This window comes from Lissotriton helveticus, chromosome 7 (assembly GCF_964261635.1).
Source record: "Lissotriton helveticus chromosome 7, aLisHel1.1, whole genome shotgun sequence".
Classification (NCBI taxonomy): Eukaryota; Metazoa; Chordata; class Amphibia; order Caudata; family Salamandridae; genus Lissotriton; species Lissotriton helveticus.
Window position 1 is genome coordinate 766,620,047 of NC_136068.1, and position 21,593 is coordinate 766,641,639.

The following is a 21,593-nucleotide window of genomic DNA, read 5'->3' on the forward strand; positions in this document are numbered from 1 at the left end:
GCAGATCTTCTGGGTTGGAAGTCTGTGCTCAGGGTAGCTAGGCTAATGCCTGTGACCACAGGATCAGTTTCCCCAGCTCGTGCTGGTGTCTTCAGCACTGAGACCATGTGTCCATATTGTGCTCCGCAGGAGGGCTTGTCACACCTCGAGCAAAAACGACGAGCTCTAAATGCCTGCAGGGCTAATAATTCGCTTCAGTAATTGTATTATTGTAATGAAGTTGTCATATATTTCGTTTATATACTTAGGCATCAATTTCAAGTTGATCGTTAAGGTGTGATATTTACTGTACCCAGGAATACCGATGCCCAGTGGTGGGGTGTTTTTCAGGTGCAGGAAGTGGCTCCAATCCAAGCAGGTAAGAACCATAGCATAGCATGCAGAATAACTGCTTATGCTACCAATTGCCTCAAGCTTTCTTTTTTTCCAGCCGTTTACCTTGATATTTTTTTACGTTCCTGCTGGCGAAAGGAGGAATTGGAGGTGTAGTGATTACTGCTCAAATCCGATTGCGTAAAATCCTGTTTGGTCACAGCATGGAGGTTTACCCAAACTTGTAAAGGAGGCCTAAGATTTTAACAACATTTTGCAGGCTATAATTTCTCCTTGTAACTTTGTCTCAGCAGGTTTTCAAATTTGTTTGAAAATGCTACTTTTATCTTCTGCACCTTTACCGACACAGTCTGGCTCAAACTCCCACAGTTTGGTCAGGGAACTTTAAACAAAAAAAGCTCTGTAGGTGACGTGCACTGCATAAGGTTTTTGTGTGTCACAGTAGCCTTAGAACCACGCAGCCCGATGCACGAAAGTCGTAGCATTTGTAGAGTCAGTTGCACTGGTTTTTGAAATGAAAAGTATTATTTTGCTTGTACAAGAGTGCATTGTAGCATAATGGGCACTACGACTCACAGTGCAAACATTGCGATCCGTTGTAAGGAAATGGGGTTGACATGGGCAGCCCCTGGGGGTTGCAGTGACAGGTGCTAATGCTTTGTGACTCATTTTGCTGTCAGATTGTAAATGTTCACAAAGTGCGAGATGCCAAGATTTGAAAGCTTGGGCCTTGTGCATGCTGGAGACATTGATAGATGCTGACAGTGGTTTTCCAGAACCAATGCATGTACTCCAATGTTGCAGTCACAAAGTGCCAATGTTTGACATTGCACCCCCTCTCATTTGATGCACCATGTATAACCCAGCAGAACTAGAGAAACCTAAAGTCTTAAAGTGCAGACAGTGGTCAATTGCACAGGAAACAACAAATCAAATGAGGCACAGAAGCATGTAAGCAAAAATTGCAGACCCAGAATCTTGGTGACACCATTGCCTAGACCATGATGAGGTTCAAGTCTTTGGACCTGAAAGCTCAGGAGAAACTCATTGATCTCCCCTTCGGTAGGAAGAACCTTTTTGTCTCTCCACCAGTAAGGCTGTAGAGGAATATAAAACGGACTTACACACAGGTAAAATTAAGGAATCCCATCCAAGTGGTAACACTAGACTGCAATCTTAGGTACAGCTCCTGAACTATTTTCAGTTTTTCTGGGACAGGGCCTCTTCTCCCTCCCTAACACCCCCATGCAACAAGCAGTTGCCTTCTTTTACTCATGCACAGACTGATTACAAGACGATTTGCTTCACAGGAAATACTAAACCTGCTCTGCCAGTGTGGCTCAATGGTTAGAGTGGCAGACCCTGATGCAGAGGTCTAGCCTGGGACCAGGGTTCAATTCCCGCCTCGGTGGGTCTTGGGCTCAACTTCCTCGGACCTGATAATTCTTGCCACGGTGCCTATTCTAATCATGGGTCCCACTCTGCAACTCTGCGCAATAGCTTGCTTAATCTCCACAACGGCCCCAACTACGCTAGGATGCCTGGCTTCACCTTGGGGGTGCCCAGGAGTGGGCACTTCACAGGGAAAAAGCCAGGAAGGGTTCCTCAGCGGTATTCGTACAAGCGCCAAGATGCCTCATGGGTGATTCGTGCGCTATACAAGAACCACTACATTTACATTTACATCCTCTTTAGCTCCATATCAGGACATTAGTTAACACAGATTGGGGAAAGGCTGTTCTTCCACTACTTATTGTCGACCCAGATTGCCCCAATGCATGGGTTGGCTTGGCGATGTGAAACAGCTGTGCTCAACAGTTTTCCCAGCCACCTCTATCGAAGTCAGATCTTCTACTAGCAAATTTCAAGAGCATCTGTAGAAGGTCAAGAAGCCCTCCCTTTAGCAATGTTTGAGCCACTCCCACCTTCGAGAAGAGGATGTAATTTTACAAATTATCTAAGAAAGAAGCCATTCGTCTGCCTCAATTAGAGGAAGGCCTACCTGCCTGTAGAAGGAAGGAGATTTAAACCCATCTCTAACATCATTAAACTGTAGTACTTCGTTCTTAAGGAGCCAGTTTGTGCCAAACCGGACCTCTGCTCATAGCACTTGAATAGCCCGGAGGCGTCCAGAGTAGCCTTCAAGTCAACAAAATACAGAAGTCAGTGACTAAAGTTGAGGTCCTGTGCCCTGCTGAAAATGATGAACATATTCAATTACTTGATGGACAAGACATCTTGCTGAATCAAGCTTCCAGTTGGATACCTGCAAAGTCTACATTAGGACCAGTGGGACTACCGAAACAGACCAGAGGACTCCTTCTCTATCACCAATGGGGTCATCGAATAATATCGAATTGGTCTGCCAAGCCTATGGTCAATAGCCTCTTGGAATTTTTATCTGCTCCTAGCAGATTGATTCACCAACCATTCAAGCCAATGGCATACAGTGATGTGGAAGTGTGCTCTTAGAAGACTTTTGTTCTAGACTCCATAATTTGATGTTCTCTCATTGACTGTGTGTGTGAACAAAAAAAAAAACGGGGGCAAAAACGGTCTGGTTACTGGGGATCATGTACCCCCCCCTCACCTAAAAAAACGAATGCTCCAGGTCCCGGTGGATGAGGATCCTGGGACCAAAATCGGGCCAGGTAAGGTGACACATTACCCCCCTCCCACACAAAATGTGGTGGGCCCCCGGGAATGGGTTCCCGGGCCGATATTGGCCTGGGGAGGTGGACTCTGCGCCTTCCTCCCAGGTTGACTGCCTTTGGGGGAGGGGGGGGCGGTCTTATGGCCTGGCTGCAGACCAGGCCTTGTTGACAACCCCTACAGCGCACAGGATGTGCATGGTGTGGGGTTGCTGCATAAGACCAACCCCTTGCCAAGCGCGGTTGCAGTTGGATTAATGTATGATATTTAAATATTTCTTAATGTTATAAAAAAAAAACTAGAATTTCACTGGAGAAACCAAAGGTGACAGACGTTCTAGTTAGGAAATAGCATTAATAAACCATAGAAATTCACACAAAAAAACCAAAGGTTACAGGTACATTATAGTTAGACTAAAATTTTAAACGCACAAAACCAGAGAAATTCGGCAGTTATAGTTTGTTCAAATAACTATAACTCATGCCCTAATGCAACTATAACTTATACGCTTGTCATGCATTGATAGTTACCACACATTTTACATCACTCGTGACACCTTCTATGACATCATGATAATATCACTGAGACATTTGCTGTTTAATGATAGATTAGGAAACTGTGCATGGCTGGGGCTTGAGTTATACCTACCTTAGGGCACAAGTTATAGCTACTTGATATAACTCTAACTATAACTGCTGAATTTCTTTGTTTTTTTGTGTGTAAAATCTGAACCAAAGCGTCCCTGTAACCTTTGGTTTGTTAATGAATTTCTAATTTTTTTTTGTTTTATTTCCTAAAAAAAGCGTCTCTGTAACCTTTTTTTCCCCCAGTGAATATACATATATAAATATATATGTATATATTGTTTTTTAGGGGGAACCCCCTCAAAGTCCCCCCTTTTAAAAAAAAATAAGTAACTCTTGCCACCTTTTACCTCTACCTCTTCCTAAACCCTAAAATTACCCTTACCACCCTATACCACTAAACCCTCCAATTACTCTTACAATCACTTATCAGAACCCACCCCATAACCTTAATATTACCATACCTGTCCTTTACCTCTGCCCACCCATTTTGTGGGTTGAAGAATGCTAAAAGTCTCAGACATGCTGATTTTTTTTTCCGGATAAACCTTTATCAAATATTTTTCATGTCAATCACTTTAATAAACATTGCAATTAGAATTATTGGCCATTTTTTGACAACAGGTCTGCTTTTTTATGTTGATATGCCGACACCTTGATAAAGCCAATAGGCCTACTTTTAGGTCGAAGCATACCAGACAGCTCAGCTATGTGATGTGCTTAAGACTTCTTGGGGACATTCTGAAACCTGCATTCTTATGGTGTATATTTGTGAGCCGTTTTCAAGGTCTCTGTCTGAGCCTAGAAGTCTAGATGTTGCTCTTTCAAGGTTATATACCTCTTGTTGCTGCATTTCCACTTCTTCGTTTCATGAAATGTTGCCATCTTCTATAATGGAAACTCTTGTGTAATGTCGTTTAGGTCTTGGCAAACTTCTTAAAGGTCTTAACCTAGATCATCTTTTAGCATCTGGAGGTCAGATCTCAGGCTTTGAAATAATGTCTCCATAGTCTCCATAAAGGAACAGGTCAATTGTCTGTCTTCCTAGCTTAAAATCCATTCTCCTCTTGGGTCTGGTCTGGATGATTGCTGACTGTGGACTGGCCATCTGGGCCTTCCCCCTTGTTCTAGTTTAGGATTAGCAGAGCGAGTAAGCATTTCTTAGATGGTTGCCTATTTGTCAAGTTACTTGGATGCCCTGAGATTTGTATACTGGCCCACCTCTCTGTCACCCTGTACAACCAGCCACAAGATTTCAGCAACCATCTGTTTGGCCGTGTCAGGAAATTAGGTAAGGGAATGTCCATATTCCTGTAGTTGGGCCCGGACCGCCTGTGGCTAATGTTTAAGATCTTCCTTGCCAACTTGTATTCCTAGCCAGGGTATCAGCTGGTGTCCCCTCGCACCGGGTCACTCCTCTGTAGTGGGGAGCTCAGGCAGGTGTGTCAAAGGCCAGTCATCAATGTAAAGAGTGCCATATGAAGGTGGTACCCTCTGTTTTTCTTAACATGGCCCTTTATTGTGCTGTCCTTCCTGGGGACGGGCCTCTTATTTGGAGCTAAAATATTGTCAGCGTGGGTTGGCTCTAAGTTGTTCCTGATTGCTCTCAAGTGTTCCCCTCTTCTATCAATCAGTGGGGGCGCCACTGCTTTAACCTGTCCCCAAGTCCTTCCTATGTCATAAGGCCCAAGTGGGGCTAGTCATGTGTCTGGGATTTATGCTCTTCCAATGACCCCAAATCTGTTCCACCTCCAGGGTTCAGCCCAACTGCGGGTCTCCGCCCCTGCTCACCCTTTGTCACAGAGCCTGCCTGGAGCACCCCCCAGGTGCAGTCCAAGGTGCCTCTAAACCCCTTTTTTGTCTTCCGGCATCAAGCCCAGCCCCACTCCCTCCCAGGCAGCTTCTGCCAAGCATTCAGGGCCTAGGCTAATGTTTTCAAGAGCTGGTGCCCCTTTTATTTTAGGCCCAGGCCCAGGCCCATTAACTTTTGGTCATCATTTTGAGCACTGCTCACTGGATGTTGGGTCCCTACAATCACTCTCTCGTGAAGTATCGATTTGGAGCATATTAGACACCTACATATACCTATGGGCATATGCTTCTAATGGATAATAGGAAAATGTACCATATTTACAGGATAGTATATTACATCTATTTCTGTATATAGAGAAAATTCCCAGATAAGATCAGTCTTGCACGTTAACTACTAATTTTATACTTGTATTAAAATGCTACTTTTGTATTGCATGTGAGTAACTTTTGTGCATGGTCTTTAGACATTGAACCGATGGAAATGAAACCTTTATTCACTTTTTTTTATTAAAGTGAATACAAAACTTTTTTAATGGAATTGTTTGTTAAAAGATGATTTTACTCTGAGAAACAGCACTATATATTTCATCAGTCTGCAAAACAATACTGACTGGTGAAATGTCAGTGTAAACATTTGTGTTTGTGCCTGACCGGTAGGAAGCAGATTTTAGTGTTTAAAATGACTTTGCTTAGAGGATGCATTTAAGTTTTTTGAGTTTCCTGGAAGGAAGCTGTGGCTTTTAGCTCATTGTAATTACGTCAGCGTAGGGCTGGCAGCCTCGGTGAGCTTCAGAAACTCACTGTGGGGACTCTTTGAGAAGATAGACGTGCGTGGAACTTGAGTCCCATGCTTTCCACATGAACCTTTTAAGATTTCACAGGATATCTTTGATATGGAAGAACTGGATGTTTAACCAGGAGCCTGAACATGTTTTTCAGGTGGAAAACACCAAAGATGGGGAAGAGAACGCCCTGAACAGAGAGACCACTCTGCGCCTGTCGCGCCGACGCTTCAGGAGAATCAACCAGAAGGGAGAGCGGCAGACGATCACAGATGATGTGGATACCAACAGTTACATTTCGGTAAGCTCGTCCCCCTGCAGGGAGGATGGTCCCTTTAACTGGGAATCTTCTTTTCCAACTCAAGGATCAGAATTTAAGCTTGAGTGGCATTTTAACTGGAATATACTCTGTAATTTGTGTTAGTTATTCTGATGCAAGTCATTGATTTTATCTGTGTTGTATCCTGTTGACCATCAGTATCTCGCTGGGTTGGTTTCATGCTCTGCCGTTGTGAAGAGGTTAAAAATGAAACACCAACGAGACCTGAGCAATTTAGTGTTTGAACTGCACTTGTTGGCTGATTCCGGGCTCCCTCTCATCTTCATTTGATTTCTCTAGTCCGTTTCAGGGGCGTGATTTTATTACTTGCGTTTTGGAAAGTCTGTGGTTCAACTTTTTTACTTAACATCCGCCTGGAACAGGAATGCTGTTTGGATCTTCCATCAGCAGTGCTCGGGAGCTCTGTGGTGGATGCTACAGAAAGCCAGAGTGTGGGAGGGAGGCTTGAGAGTAGGATGCTACTAGATGATTGCACCAGTTACATCCGATCTTAGATGTCTGTATCCAGAGACCGTTCATTATATTTTCCAGGCAAAATAATTCATCCCTGGGCTGAAATGAGAAGGAGCTAGACGCTTCAAGGAGGGCATGCTTGAAAGCTCAGTTTTGTTCCAGCTTGTAAGCACAAAGTGTGGGTGAATTAGATACTACGAGGTGAAATGGCCTGAATATTGATGGGGTTCCTGAGATCTTTGAACATTGCAGATTGTGGTGGTTTTGTTATTGGCGGAGAAGGCTATGGGAGTGGCATTAAATGGGCTTCACCAGTTGAGTGGAGAATGACTCAGTGAGTGGATTTGATTGCTGGGCTGAGGAGGACCTTCTTCAGGGAGGTGTGGAGCGCACTCAGCTGGCATACTTGATGGAAAATGGCGGGAGCATTCGGGTAGGTTTGTCAGGTGCGAACAGAGGCGTTTAGAGCTGTTTCTAGGCATCACAGGCAGTATTCTGGAGAGCCAGGAGAAATGATTGAAATCTTACATTTTGGTGAGCTCCAGAGTTGTGTGCCGGTCGCAGTTGAATCACCCTTTTATTCCCCTCACTTGGTTATTGCATTGGGTGCCATGTAGTTAGGGTCGGCAGTCCTAGTAATGCAATTGCATGCTCATGGACAGTAGCACTTTGTCGACCCTGGATTGTATTGCGTATATTTTTTTTTAATTATCAGTTGTGGGACAGCCTGTTGAACAACAACAAATATTAACAAAATATCAGTGAAGGAGCACCGGCCGTATGCTCGTCAGAAGTACAAGGATGGTGGTGTTTTTCAGTACATTTGTTTTCTTTTAGAGTGTAAAAGTGAGAATTAATTATAATACACAAACAATTGAAGGCTGAGAGACTACTACACAGGGTTCTCTGTGGTGGACAAAGATTATTTCAAATTTTTTATATCTGTGTGTTTTTTGAAAAAACAAGCTTCAATTGACCCAGATGACAAACTTGCAAGTTATGTTCGGCTGTGAAATCTGCCTGCCCTTACCTGAAGTCAATATAGTTTTCTTCTTACTCGGCTCTTAAATGTGCAGTCATTGGAAGTCATTTTATTTGTGTTCCTCGGTCAAGCTGGACATGTTGTGTGGCGTGGGTGTGGATTGTTTTATTATTATCACTGTTTTTGAAATGTGCATGAATTTGTATTGGGATTGGCTTGCGCCGTGATCTATTTTACTCATCTCCTAGCATATGCTGAATGAGACACAGTCCCACATCCTGCGTGGATTAGTAAGCACCTTAGTTGAATTCAAGCAGCCTACTTCTCGATTGTGTGTACACGCCATGATGGGTATTTGGACAATATGGTAGAGCTGGTGGCTGTAAATACGGATCATATCCAGCTGTTTGTTGCTTCAATTTTGTTTTCCCTCAAGAGAGAAGATATGGGTTCAACAGACAGCAGGACGAGTTGGTTACCTGCTTTGTAACAGTGGCGAACTTTTAGCCAGACAGAGACGTGTCTGAGTTTTACGGCATATTGCTATACACGCTGAAACCTTTTGAAACGCGACACCTACATGTTACTTGCTTTCTATCTTTATATGGGGATATGTAATTTTAAGTGTTCATTTTCAAATAGAATGCCTGTGTTTAGTTGATGTTGTCATTTAGTAGAAAACGCCCATCTACAGACTGTTGCATTGTGCTTTGACTTAAAAAGGAAACCCTCTTTGAATGTGTTTCTTTGCATCAAAATTGCACGTCGCTGAACTGCATGACCGTGATGTGAGTCACCAGTTGTGGTGGAATAAGGGAAATCCTGTGCTTTAATATTCTTTTACTGATGCCACAGTCAATTACCCAAAGACAAGTTTGATAATGTCTCTTTTCTCATTATTTCAGCTTGATCCCCTCCTGCTTAGTAATAACTGAGAGTGAGTCAGCATTCTGGAGTTGGGTTGACCCCTTAGCTGTATAAAAAACAGGAATAAGCATTAAAAAACCTACAGGTCTGGGTGTAGTGTGCCTGAATCCAGCCTTAGCACATTTGAGAGAGAGGTAGAGACACGAGAGGAAGCCAGCAGAAGAGGACAGAATGGCCTATAGTTGTAAAATACTTCCTCATGCAGTTCAATGGAAGAATCTGAGTGGAGGCAAAAAGATACACACGGGCAGGGGCAGCCACTGGCATTAGGTGAGAGATAAATGCTACACTTGGCTGAACCTAGGCTTGTATTTCCAATTAAGTATGTTCGAGTGTCTTATTTTGGTTTAAAAGGAGGACATATTGAGCATTCAAACTTTTTTTTTCCTGGCAGAGTAGGCAAATGTGAAGGCTTAAAATGAAGCTTTAAACTCATACCAATTTGTTTGCAACTTAAGTAACTTCAGATTTATTGAGTTGGAAGAATTCGTGTGTGAAGTTGGTAACTTCAGTAATAAAACGTTTGTCAGATACAATCTAATTATTAAACCTCCAAGTACTCATTTTAGAAGCAATATTGGACATATCTAGTGAAGCCGAAATCGTGGCATGATAAGATATAAAAATAGAGCCACTTTCAGAAGGAGGAGTAATGATTTAGCAACTAAAATAGTCAATTCTGGACCCTGTATTATGAACACTAGAATAAAAAGAATATACCAACCGATTGGGTTTACATGTCCTCCAAACATAAAAGCACGGTCTAGAGGTAATTGCTGATTGGAACGCTTAGTGCAATTTATCAGATTTGAACTGATATTGAGATCTATCCATAAAAAGAGATCTATCAACTGGTTAAATTCACCTGCCAAGATAATATTACAATTAGAAATATTGGCAAGTTTTACCTTTATTGAACGCCAGAAGGCAAGGTCTGGTTTGACAGGATCATAAATATTAAATACAGTAAGGTGTGTATTATCAATGACTTCATTAACCGATATCAAAAGAGCCACCCAATAATCCCCTTAGGACTGGGTATATTCAATAACAAAAGCACATTATCCCTAGAGGAAACATTTGAAGAATATTAATCATTTATAATAATGTCACATACATGAACATTTAATCTGAATGAGCACATGGAATAAATGTAGATATACCCGAGTGTATCAAAACGGTATATTTTTTTAATTCTACTTGGAATATCATCAACAAGTTAATGTCTGGCAACAAACATACTACCAAAGGAAATCATACATAATTTAGTAGTATATCAAACACCTTTCCCATGAATTATGGATAATCAAAAAACTATATCAATGAGAATTAAACACAGCATATAGTCATATTAAACATCCAATATATTCGATAAATATGCGAAACGGTGCTGGACATCGACGTTTCGGTCCCCCGTTGATCTACCAGATCCTTGGGACCGTCTTCAGGACGAAAGAGTTGCACATATACATATGTCTTGTTAATCAGACATTGTAGAATGTGTAACAAGCCAGAAAAGTCATGTAAAAACACCACGGAATCGCTCGTAGAGAAGAGAAGGAACCAGCCACGCTTGGTCCAGGGACGCCCGACAGTCAAGTCCGAGGGACTGTCAGTATCACATTCAGTGGAGACAACTTGCAATTTCAAAGTTTTATGACAAAGGATGGCAACACCACCTTTATGGTCAGCTGCTGGAGAAAAAGAAAATCTGGTCGACCCATTGTTTCTTTAACTTGGCAGAATCAGCGGTATTACAATGTGTTTCTTGTATAAAAGCAATTGTTGAATTAAATTTGGATGAGTGAGAAAGTAGCCTTTTGCCGGATGTCCAAGGCCACAAACATTCCACAAGGTTAAACATTATGGGGACATAAATCAATCAATCAGGGGTTTGTAAAGTGCAGCTACTCACCCACAAGGATTTCAAAGCGCTAGGATGGGGAGGGGGTGGCTCAGTTGAGTGCTGCAGTCATCCGAAGAGCCAGGTCTTAAGGACCTTCCTGAACTGGAGCAGTGTAGGGCTTTGCCGGAGCTGGAGGTCCTTCCAGGTCTTGACTGTGAGGTAGTAGAAGGATTTTTCTCCTGTTCTGGTGTTGTAAATGAGTGGGATGGTGGCTAGAGAGTGGTCGGCTGATCAGAGGTTTATCTTGGGTGCGTGGAACTAGGGTGTGTGGAAGGACATAGGAAGAGACGTACAGGAACAGGGATTATAAGCTGCAAAAAAAGGAGGATGAGGCAAAATAACATTAGGAAGCTATACAGGATAAAGAAAAAGAATAGAAAGGAGGTCAAGCTCTATACCAGCACTCACCAAGAATAGAACGGAAACTGGAAGGAGAAAAAAAAGGGAATACATAAGGAGACAGAGGAGAAAGCAGATCAAGGAAATATGTGCAGTAAGGAGATACGAGTATGAGATGTGTCAACGTTCTAACAAGATCGACAGCGGAGCAAAAAGAAATAGACTTGAGAAAAAGAGAAAACCCATCATAGGTAAACATAGAACAACATAATATATTTAACCTTTCCGAACAGCAGTGTCCATTGCCTGTGGAGAAATCTTTTGGGTGAACAGTTTGTTTATCAGGGTTATCAAAAAATGTGGTAGTGCCTTTGTAGGTGATCTTGCATGAGCAGGGATATAGTAAATCATAACTGATATTGAGTTCTCTCATTTGGGGACTCGGGCAAGAAAAGCGTTATATCTGCCAGTGGAAAGGTCCTGGGATATGAAAATATGACCAGATGAGCCATTGCTTGGCTTTTCCTACTTTCTAGACACTGGGGAGGGGGGCGAGGGGGTCAGGAAACGCTAAAAAAGCATTATGTTTCCGCAAGGTTTGGATGAGAGAGGATTAAGTCAACCAAGACAGTGAGTTTGTTGCAAATTAAGAGGAGGAGCATTGGGGATACCCTGCAGGTCTGGACGAAACTTCTTCAGAAAATCAATAAGATTAGGACCTTCAGGAGCTTCCGGTAACCCATATAACAGAAGATTATTACAACGATTCCTGTCATGTCATGTGTGTGAAGCTTCAATTTGAATAGTTCTTCAAGCAGGGGAATCTTCACAGCCCTATCTTGAAGATATCTGATATGGTGCTGCATTTCGACCACCCTACCATCCATAATAATCCATCTGTCTTCAGTCTGCAGTAATCTATCATTAGTGCCACTCATAAAAAAATTGCAAGCCCCTCTTTTGATCAAGAATAGTATCCAAAATGCCGTGAGGTAGGGTCATTCATGGCCCTTTTAGATTTTGTACCAGTTGAAATAGCTTTAGCAGTGACACCCAAGTAGTCATTTTCACGCAGTAATTTGTGAGACCTCTGCCAAGAATTAGTTCTGCCCATAAACAATCAAAAGGACACACCATAGAAGTGTTCCCAAAGTAAGCACAGCAATACGCAACAAATGAATAGATCGCAGAGCATTGACCGATAATTTGTGTGATTCACTTTCCAATCAGAGACCACATTTGTTTAGGCATTGAAACCCCGGCACCACATCTACAAATATACTGTGTCAGAAGGAGGCATGACAACCTGGATGTTTGGACCGAGCTCAAAACTCACGAATACCCCTCCTGTTAAATGTAGCACGGTTGCTTATAATTCAGAATGTTTGATAGGCAGCAAATATAAACCCCATTTAGAAACGACCAAAGTATAATTTGTAGCTGTTAGGAGGCTCCACCTCATACTCTAAAAGATGAGTGTACATTTAAAATGGCGGCTCTATGGGCGAAAATAGGTTCCAGATATGAAATGAGGGCATAGTATGAGTCCAACCAAATGTGAGAGGCACTAAGCTGTGGCAAGATGATCGTGAGGGCACCAGAAATGCAAACATAAAATAGTCTTCAGGTGCAAGACATGTTCCTAAGAAGATGTAAATCTTATAGGTCCAGAAAATGTAGCGTCTGATGGCTGGTAGGCGTGAAGACGTTCCATGGTATAGCAGACCTCACAGGATTGCTGCCATCTCAGTGGCTGCTTCTTTGCTAAGGCAGAGGAACATCACCCCACTGACTTCGAATAGGAAAAATAAAATGAGAATAACGTATTGTTATTATCATTTTATTTTTCCTATTGAAGTAAGTGGCTCTCGGGGCGGGGCAGGGCTGGCCAGAGCAAGGAGAGGAGTGGTTTGCACTCCTTAAGTGTACAGGACTGCTTGGCCCGCCAAACTGTCCTGCACACTTTGCATCTTCCCCACCAGGCTTTCTTTATCCCGCCTAGTGAGGTACATCATTCCATGTCTGAGCGTCGTGGTAAAGACTGGGCAGAAACTGTTTAAGTTTATCTTTCACAAAATAAACTACTCGACAGGTGGTAGCTAGCGGGTCATTTATATCCTTACTGGATCCTTACAGTGACAAGGAGTGCTTCAGTGCTACTATGGGTAAACTATTACATTACCATTTCTATAGTGGGGCCTCGGGCAACCAGGTGCGAGAATCTTCACTTTCAATGTCTACTGTGAGTGCTTTCTTTGCTGTACATCGTTCTTACTTGCTGTAAGCATGGTGTAATGATCCTTTTTTATGCAAATTAATATTTAAGAAGAAACTAAGCATTATCATTTAAAAAGTGAATAAACACTGAATTATTAATACATGTAAATAATTAGGAACAAGTAATTACATGATTACTATTACTGTATTATACCTTAAGGTTGTACCTATTGTATTGTATTGTATTGTATTGTATTTAGAAAGTACAGCCCGAATAAGCACATGAACAGGAAGGCTGTTTTTACCACACCAGCTTCCATTCCTGCCTGCTTTCTTTACAGCCTAGTGCAACTGGGCATTTTAGTGTGATTGTCTAAACTGACATGACCAAAGACTACAACTCCCTGAATACAGTAGAATGTAGAAACAGGCGTGCATACGTTGGCACGTGAACACTCTGCTATTTGGGCTGTCCTTAATATTCCCAAGCCAGGTGAGGTCAGGCAGACCCATCGCGCGGGAGAGGGGACAGGCAGAGCTGGGGGAAGTAGGTCAGTTGGGCATGTGGTGCTGCGGTACAGGCAGCGCTGGGGTTCATGAACTCAGGCAAGTCCTAGGTGGGCAGGTGATGGAGAAGGACAAGCCGTATACCGGAAATAGGCAGAGCGCGGGAAACCACAGACCTGGGGCATGGAGGGCTGCACTGATGTGTAATCAGTACTAGAGAACCAGCAGGGGGTGCTAAACAGCCAAGACCGAGAACAGGTGGTCTTGGTGGACAGGCAGAAATGGTGGAAAGACATAGCAGAAGACAGACAGCTCTGGGTGGACAGCAGTTATGAAAACACAGGCGGAGAAAGCCATACTAGAGCGAGGCGGGCAGTGGAGCGAATAGGGTGGTGGGAGTATGAGAGACCGACATGGGTGGAGTGCTGGAGGATTACGGGCAGGCGGGTTTGGGTGGACAGGGAGGGCTGTAGGAACAGGCGGGGCGGGCAGGGATGGAGACACAGGCACAGCTGAAGGCAGGGCAGGGTGGACGTGCGGGGCAGGCAGGGCTGGGGACAATCATGCCTATTTGGTGGGCAGGTGAAGGTGAAGGCATTGACAGGGTTGAAGGCAGAGGCAGGACTGTGAGGTATGCGGGGCAGGCAGGGCTGGGGCCAAGCAGGTCTACTTGGACCGGCGGGTGTGTGTGGACGAGCAGGACTGTAGGCGTTGCTGAGCCGGGCAATGAAGGACTGGCTCTGAAATGGTTTTGCAGTGAGGGGTCTCTGCGGGTTAATGAGCCGACATGATTAAAGCTGACCATTTGTAATGTGTCTGAACCCCTGTGCACAGCCCGGGAAAAGGTTAATGTCCTAACTAAGACTGCCCCTGACGTACAGCCCTCCGTCATATGCAATGGGACCGGAAGCTCACCAGACAAACGCCGTTGTGGAATGGGGCTTGGCTGAGGGAGGTCTCGTCCTTAGGGGGGTTTCCGCTGCTGGGATCTTGTTGGGATCTCGCTGCTTGGGGACGTGTGGGTGGGCGACCACATTCGATCCTTCGCTGACCTACAACTACGTCACACCCTTCTTTATTCCCAATTCTATTACAACGTTTGGGCTGCAGCTCCTATAACCCACATTTGGCACCAACAAGAGAACAACGTCACCTTTACTCACTCGTATTTCTTAAAATACATTGCGAATCATGCATTGCTATCAGACTATACGTTGGTAATCGTGCATTGCTATCAGACTACACGTTGCACGCTTTATTTCGGAAAACATAATTTCCATTGCTTTGCCATCACCTGTGATCGATTAATCGTAAAGAGACAGGAAGAGAAAGCGGAGCACGCCGGGAGCGGAATGACGACTTCAAAATATTGCAAGATCTCTATCAGCCGCAAACAAAAACTCACTACTGACATGGAGACGAGGAGTCCTATTTAGAGAGCTGCCTCCTGAATTACAAGTATCGTAAGTGGAGCACTTGACTAATAATTAACAACAAGAGTCGCCAATACCTGTTCCACGATATTTACATGACTGCTTATCAAGAGGAAGGGCTAGCGGAAAGGGGAAAAAAAGAAAAGTAACCACGCAAATCAAACCTAAAATGCTGGGTAGGAATAGGAAGATTGACTCTAACGGTTTCTTAGCCAAACAGGAAACAAGCCCTCACCCAAAGGAAGAAAAAACAAAAAGGGCGTAAAAGCTTTCTTATATTCTTTATGGGGCCATCTGTTGGACCCATAAAGAAGATGAGAAAGATTTTACGCCAGCAGTAAGCCAGTCAGAAAAGGACGGGGCTTACAGAGAAAGAAGAACGTCACTAGGACCTCTTCTCCAATGGCTGGCCACCGTTTAGCATGAACGGTGACACCAGCCAATGGAAAAGAGGGGCAGGGCATAACCTCGCTAGTGAAAAATACCCTACATCATTAAATCTCGCCAGCTCCACTGCGCATGTGCGCAGTCTTTCGCAGGCCAAGACAAAAAAATGACGTTTGTTATTAAACATGCCCTCAAAAGGATGCCTATGCTTTATTGGTTAAAAACAATGAAAAAAAGTGACTGACAGCTGGAGGGAGAAGGAACTGAAGTGGTTACTTTATCCATGACTAACATTAGTGAACAATCTTGAGCCACAACTGGTAGCAAAATAAAAACCACTCAGGATGCTTCTGTGCTCCTCATGTCCTGTGCTGTTCACAGCAGCTTCAGAAGACCGTCATGATCAGGCGACCGCTGAGCATCGTGCCTTGGGTGCCCTGCTGGCTCAGTGTTCTTGCCAATGGTGCCTTGGTGCGCTTTAGTCTCTGCTGCCCTGTTGGCCCATCAGCGCTTGCTGCAGCAGGAAGCACATTCAGGCTTCCAGCAGCACGCAACCTTTGTGATCCAGGGACTTTAGCCATGGAACAGGCAAGTGAAAGGTTGATAATGTATTACGTAAGTAGAGATGCAAAATCTTTTCTTGCCCATGTGGTGTTTTGATGCAAGACTGTACTGCAGCTGCTTGACTGGGGAAGAATGTCGCTTAGAGTGCTGCAGTGTGTATGAAGCTGTTGGTTGGAGTTGTGTGCGTCTGGTCTGAACGTATGTAGTAGGTGGGTGATCCAGATGATTTCTTCTTGTTGCTGTTCATAACCTACCGATTCTGTGTGTGAGGAACGTTTGGATGGGTGCATAAGTCTGCTTGTCTCTGCATAAGAAAGCTTACACTGCTGCTACCTGAGATAGTTTTATTTTGTGAGCATGCAAGCTTTTATTGTTGGTGCTCATAACTGTGCCCACTGTATGAGTGCAAGAAGGTGCCCATGGCCCATACAGTACCTGGTTGGTGGGTAAAGAAGTGTGCACTGCTGTTTGCCAACTCTTACTTTTTCAGCTGCTACTGTTTGTGATACACTTTAGTATGTGCAACACAGAGCCCCTTCTCATAATCCCCTCATCAGTTGGCTTTGCCGATGATGATCTTAGTTGTAACAAGGCTGTGCCTGTTTTTTGTGCGGTAGAGCCACTGCTCTGTGTAGCAGAGGTGACCCATCCGGCCTCCATGAGCTTCGATAACTTTATTCAAACAGGAACTAATCCTTCATCGCTATGAAAGTCTTTCCTGCCGACCATCGCAAATTCCTGCAATTTGTTTGAGGAACTTAAAGTGGCATAATGTGCATGTGCCCCTGTGGCATCACTTGTGATCAAGCGGAAGCAATGTAAAACTAGTTTCATATACTCACATCCTTTCATACATTTTCTGACTGTTTCCTCTCTTACACTTAGCAGCTGATCCAGCGGGCTATAGAAAATATATCATAAACTACGCTACCCAACTTCATAACCTATAAACAAAATTCTATACTAAACATGGACCCATTTATGAACCTGATATATTTTGGGCCTACTGAATCAGGTGGTCAGAATAAATCTATATACACATTATCTACACAATATATACATTTTTTATACATTTGCAGAAGGAATATTGTCATTAGAATAAAACCCAACCATTTAAACGACCACCATAGGCGACGTGATCTAGCTAAAGGTAACCTATACTTCTAAATAACCAAGACCAGCTTGTTTGTCAAAAGTAAGATTTTATTTTCTAAATTATGGTATATAAGTTGTAAGTTTTATAAATGAAATTTATTAGCAATAAAGCAAGCATGATAGTAAGAATTAGGAAAAATACAGTTTAAGCAATTGAATCAGTTTAAAGAAATTATATAAAGTTTAGCATTTCTAAAACCTATTTCCCTAACTGAGCTAAATAGACAGAAATTAAAGTAAAGTTCTTTGAGGATTCTTACGTGCTCCACGCAAAGTCCAGCAGCACATCACCCTCATCGGAAAGTCAGAAAGCAGCAGCCAGCCCAACCCTAAGGGCATGACTTTTTATACCTTTCTACGCTAACTAAACTAGCGAAGGAAAATTTTCAGAAATACTCGACGTCCCATTGGCTGAGAGTAACAAGTGACATGTCACCCGATTCTTAAAAAGTTCCACAAAATCATGTCTTACAAAGACCATTGTCTCTTCCACGTGAAGCCAGAGGCTTCCTGCTATTGCAACTTTGTAACAGATCATCCTCGCAGCTTCCATAGCTTTTCAGAGCAACTTCCGCGGATGCCAAGTTAAGGACTGACAAAAAGTTCACTTTCGACCTTGGCCATGTCCGACAGAATGATGTCAGCTCATCAGTTTTTGCTTTGTGAAATGCAGCTTCAATAAACGTTTTAATTCAGAATGGGCGTCTCGTGACTTTCTGCAGAAATTCAGATCAGCTTTTATTTTGCGGCTCAAATAGCTAGGCCTCAAAAGCAGGCAACTTATGATTTCTAGTATAAAACAAACACAAGAAAAGTATTAATGTAAGAAATAAAGTATTTTCTGTATCCACCCCATGGTTTACTAAATAATTAACCCACCCGATTAATCAAAATGTTACCTAGCCATTGCAAACAAATAAAGCAGCGTTTATATTTACCAGTCTTCGTTTTTCTATGAGACCCATATGCACCTAGAATAGTAGAAATGACATCACACAGACGAGGAAAAGCAAAACAAGCACATGCTTATTTTAAATATGCAGCAGTTAGTAATGACAAAAACGAAAACAATAAATTATTTTATTATTTTGCACGAACAAAAAGATGCAACATTTATGCACGTTTATGAGCACACATGTTAGTCCCCCCACGTGTAAAGTTTAATCTAGGTTGTATTAGCACAACATATCACAAATCATTAATAATTTTATTCATGTTATGGAAATGTGACTTTGCGAGTTTAAACAAAATTTTGTTTTCTATCTCGCTCCATCAACTCCCTCATCTGGTGATTAACAAATCACCACACCAGCACTCAAAATTTTGGTAAATTTAATTTATAAGAAATCGATTCAAATTCATTGTATTAGTAAACCTAAAAGTCTGTTTCAGCATAATCCTTGCAATTAACATGACGCTCTCTATGTAACTCCTGCAACTCAATCTCCCTTTCCTCTTCTTTTCTGAGTTTATAAATTCTCTTCTTTTCTCTTAAATGCTTCTTTCTTTTATGCAACAAACAACCTACTTTAGTCAAAATAAAAATGAATATAATTATAATCAAAGGTGCCAGAATCTTGCCAAGAATTGAACTTCCGATATTATGAAACCAGTTTTTAATTGCTTGAAACCTATTTGAAAGTTTCCCAGTAAAATCTTCTTCTTCTAAAGGAATTATTTCAGAATGCATTTGTGTAATATTCTTAATATACATTTCAATATTTTTACTTTCATCCGGTATATATGTACAGCAATGTTGGACATGTAAAATGCCACAGACTCCTCCCTCTTTTGCTAAGAGTATGTCTAAAGCAAGACGGTCTTGAATTACCATGGATCTAATTGCAATAACTTCAACATTCACTAATTGAAACCCATCAGCAGTGTCAGTTGATAATCTATCAACTATAGTGGACAATTTTCTGATTCTCCCTGCATTTAGGGTTATACCAACAAAAGGTATTACAGCTTGAAAAATATCTCCCAGAACTTCAGTAAAAGTTTCTCTTTTAGCTCTATTTACATAATTGTGAATTTTAAATAATCCTTCTGAATCTCTGTCAACATGAAACACTTTAGGAAAAACAATTCCCACATAACAAGTTCCATACCAATGGTCTGGAAGGTTGTAGTAGGCTTTGTCACCACAAACAAAATAAATTCCAGGAAAGATAGGATCTTTTCCACCTTTAAATCCCCAACCTCCCAAAATCTGATAAGTATCTTCACAGTTGCTTGCACCTACAAAATAATTATCAAAAAGTGTGTTATCTCTTCTAATGCAAAGCTTTCCACTAACAGGTTTGTCTATGTGAATTGCAATATTTTCAAGCATTTTGCCATTTAGTTTCTCATCCTCTTTTTGCCAGAATGATGACTTAGTCTGCTTGACTAATTCATTTCTCTTATAAATTGCTCTTCTCTCCTCAACCATATTCAAAAATTTCTTCCCTTCAGCACTTAATTTACATGTTAAATTATTCTTGTAAGCATACTCATAAGTGAGTTCGTTAGTAACAAGGAAATATTCTCTCAATTGTTTAGCTTTCTTATGCTTATTTAAAGCATTATCAATCTTGACATTAGCAAAAATCTCATCATAATTTGAATAGTAATATTCTAAACGACCAGTTTGATAAAATAAACTAGTTAATACACTACATGTAACAGCATAAGTGAGAGGAAGCATATTATATGTTACTCCCTCAGAAACAGAAGCGGGCAACTTAACGCATACATAACAATCCTTTGCATCCATTACCTTTACATATTCACTCAAAAGCTTTGTGAAAGTATTGCTTGAAAAATCACCTATTGATTTATCTTGATGAATGTTAGGCTGATGATCAATTACTTTTGCAGATGCACTATGTTTAGTTTGGCTAACCAGAGCTTTGCTTGTTAAATTAACTTTGTGTAATTCTTTATTCATTTCTAAAGGTATAATCACAGCTAGTACCAACCAGAGCAGAACTAAAATGAGCAGACACACCAGAGTCATCTTACAGCATCTTTTAAAAACAGAGCATTTTGAAGTGCTCTCCTTAATGTAAGGCATTTTTAGGTTAGTTTTAGCCTCAAAAATAAAATAAAAATAAAAATAAATTTTAAAATTTATATACACCCCCCTTTTAAAATATTTTTCTTTTTATAACCCTAAACAAGATTTCTTCGACCTTATGTCATACATAAGTTTTTCTTCTACTAGACAGTTTTTCTTCGACCTTGTGTCAACTAACAGGATTTCTTCAGCCTTATGCCAATTTAATAAATCTGTACTTCAATCATTGTCACTAATTTCTTGGATTTCGTTTTCTTCTTCACTACTATCATATATGTCTATAACAGGTGGAATTACTAAGTAAGTCCACTCAGGAGACTTGTATTTCTGGTTTGGTCTAATTATTCTCTTCCCTTTTCTTGATATCACTTCTATTTTCCTTCCAACTCCAACCTCTTTTCCAGGACTCTTTTGACTACTGATTTCTTCAACTTGTTCTATTGGCTTTTTGATCAATCTGACTCTCAATCTTCCACCAGGCCAGTAGTCTGCTTTTCTCACGTACTTTTTCTTTGGTTCAGAATTATTCGATTCTGATTTCCAAGTCCTTTTCTTTCTGTTTTCACTTCCACCTTCCACGTCACTTTCCTCAGTTTCGTAGTCTGAAATTTCAATTGACTCAGGAACTTCTCTATTCGGCAATTTCACTCCTTCAGGAACTTCACTTTGTCTTCCATCACTGGTACTCGGTAATTCGTTCTCTTCCTCTTCCTCAATTACCTCTAGCTTCCCAGATTTCGGATTTTTGTTCCTTACTTCAGAGCTTGTTCTCTGCCTTTCGATACTCTCCTGGTCTGAAACTTCTTTTGGTTCAGCTTCTCTGTCTTCAACATAGACAACCGAATCCTCAGTTATCTTTCCTTTTAGCAGATTCTCTTCACCTTCAGAATCTATTTCAATTATTTCTAAGTCTTTTCTTGTCAGATTTCCATTCACTGGCACAGTTTCCAGATGTCGACTTTCTTGTCGATCTTCAGAATCTGGAATTACTTCACCTTCTGTTCTGTCTTCTGCTTCAGAATCAGAGTCATCTGTGGTATCACTTTCAACATCAGAACTCTCAGGAGTTGGTATTGGAATAGTATGACTTGGATGAATCCAACGCTTCAATCCTCTGCACTTTACAGCATTAGTAGTGATCAAGATTACCTGCCTAGGT

General features: G+C 41.8%; 1 protein-coding gene across 6 annotated transcripts in view; it reads left to right on the forward strand.

Annotated features, from left to right (window-relative positions):
* RAPGEF6 (Rap guanine nucleotide exchange factor 6) overlaps positions 1 to 21,593 on the forward strand; it is an 885,786-nt gene that overhangs the window by 420,319 nt on the left and 443,874 nt on the right. For all 6 annotated transcript variants that reach the window (XM_078653140.1, XM_078653141.1, XM_078653136.1 and 3 more), the window contains exon 6: positions 6,321 to 6,464. In XM_078653140.1, coding sequence (XP_078509266.1) covers positions 6,321 to 6,464 — 144 coding nt within the window. The remainder of the gene's footprint in view (positions 1 to 6,320; positions 6,465 to 21,593) is intronic.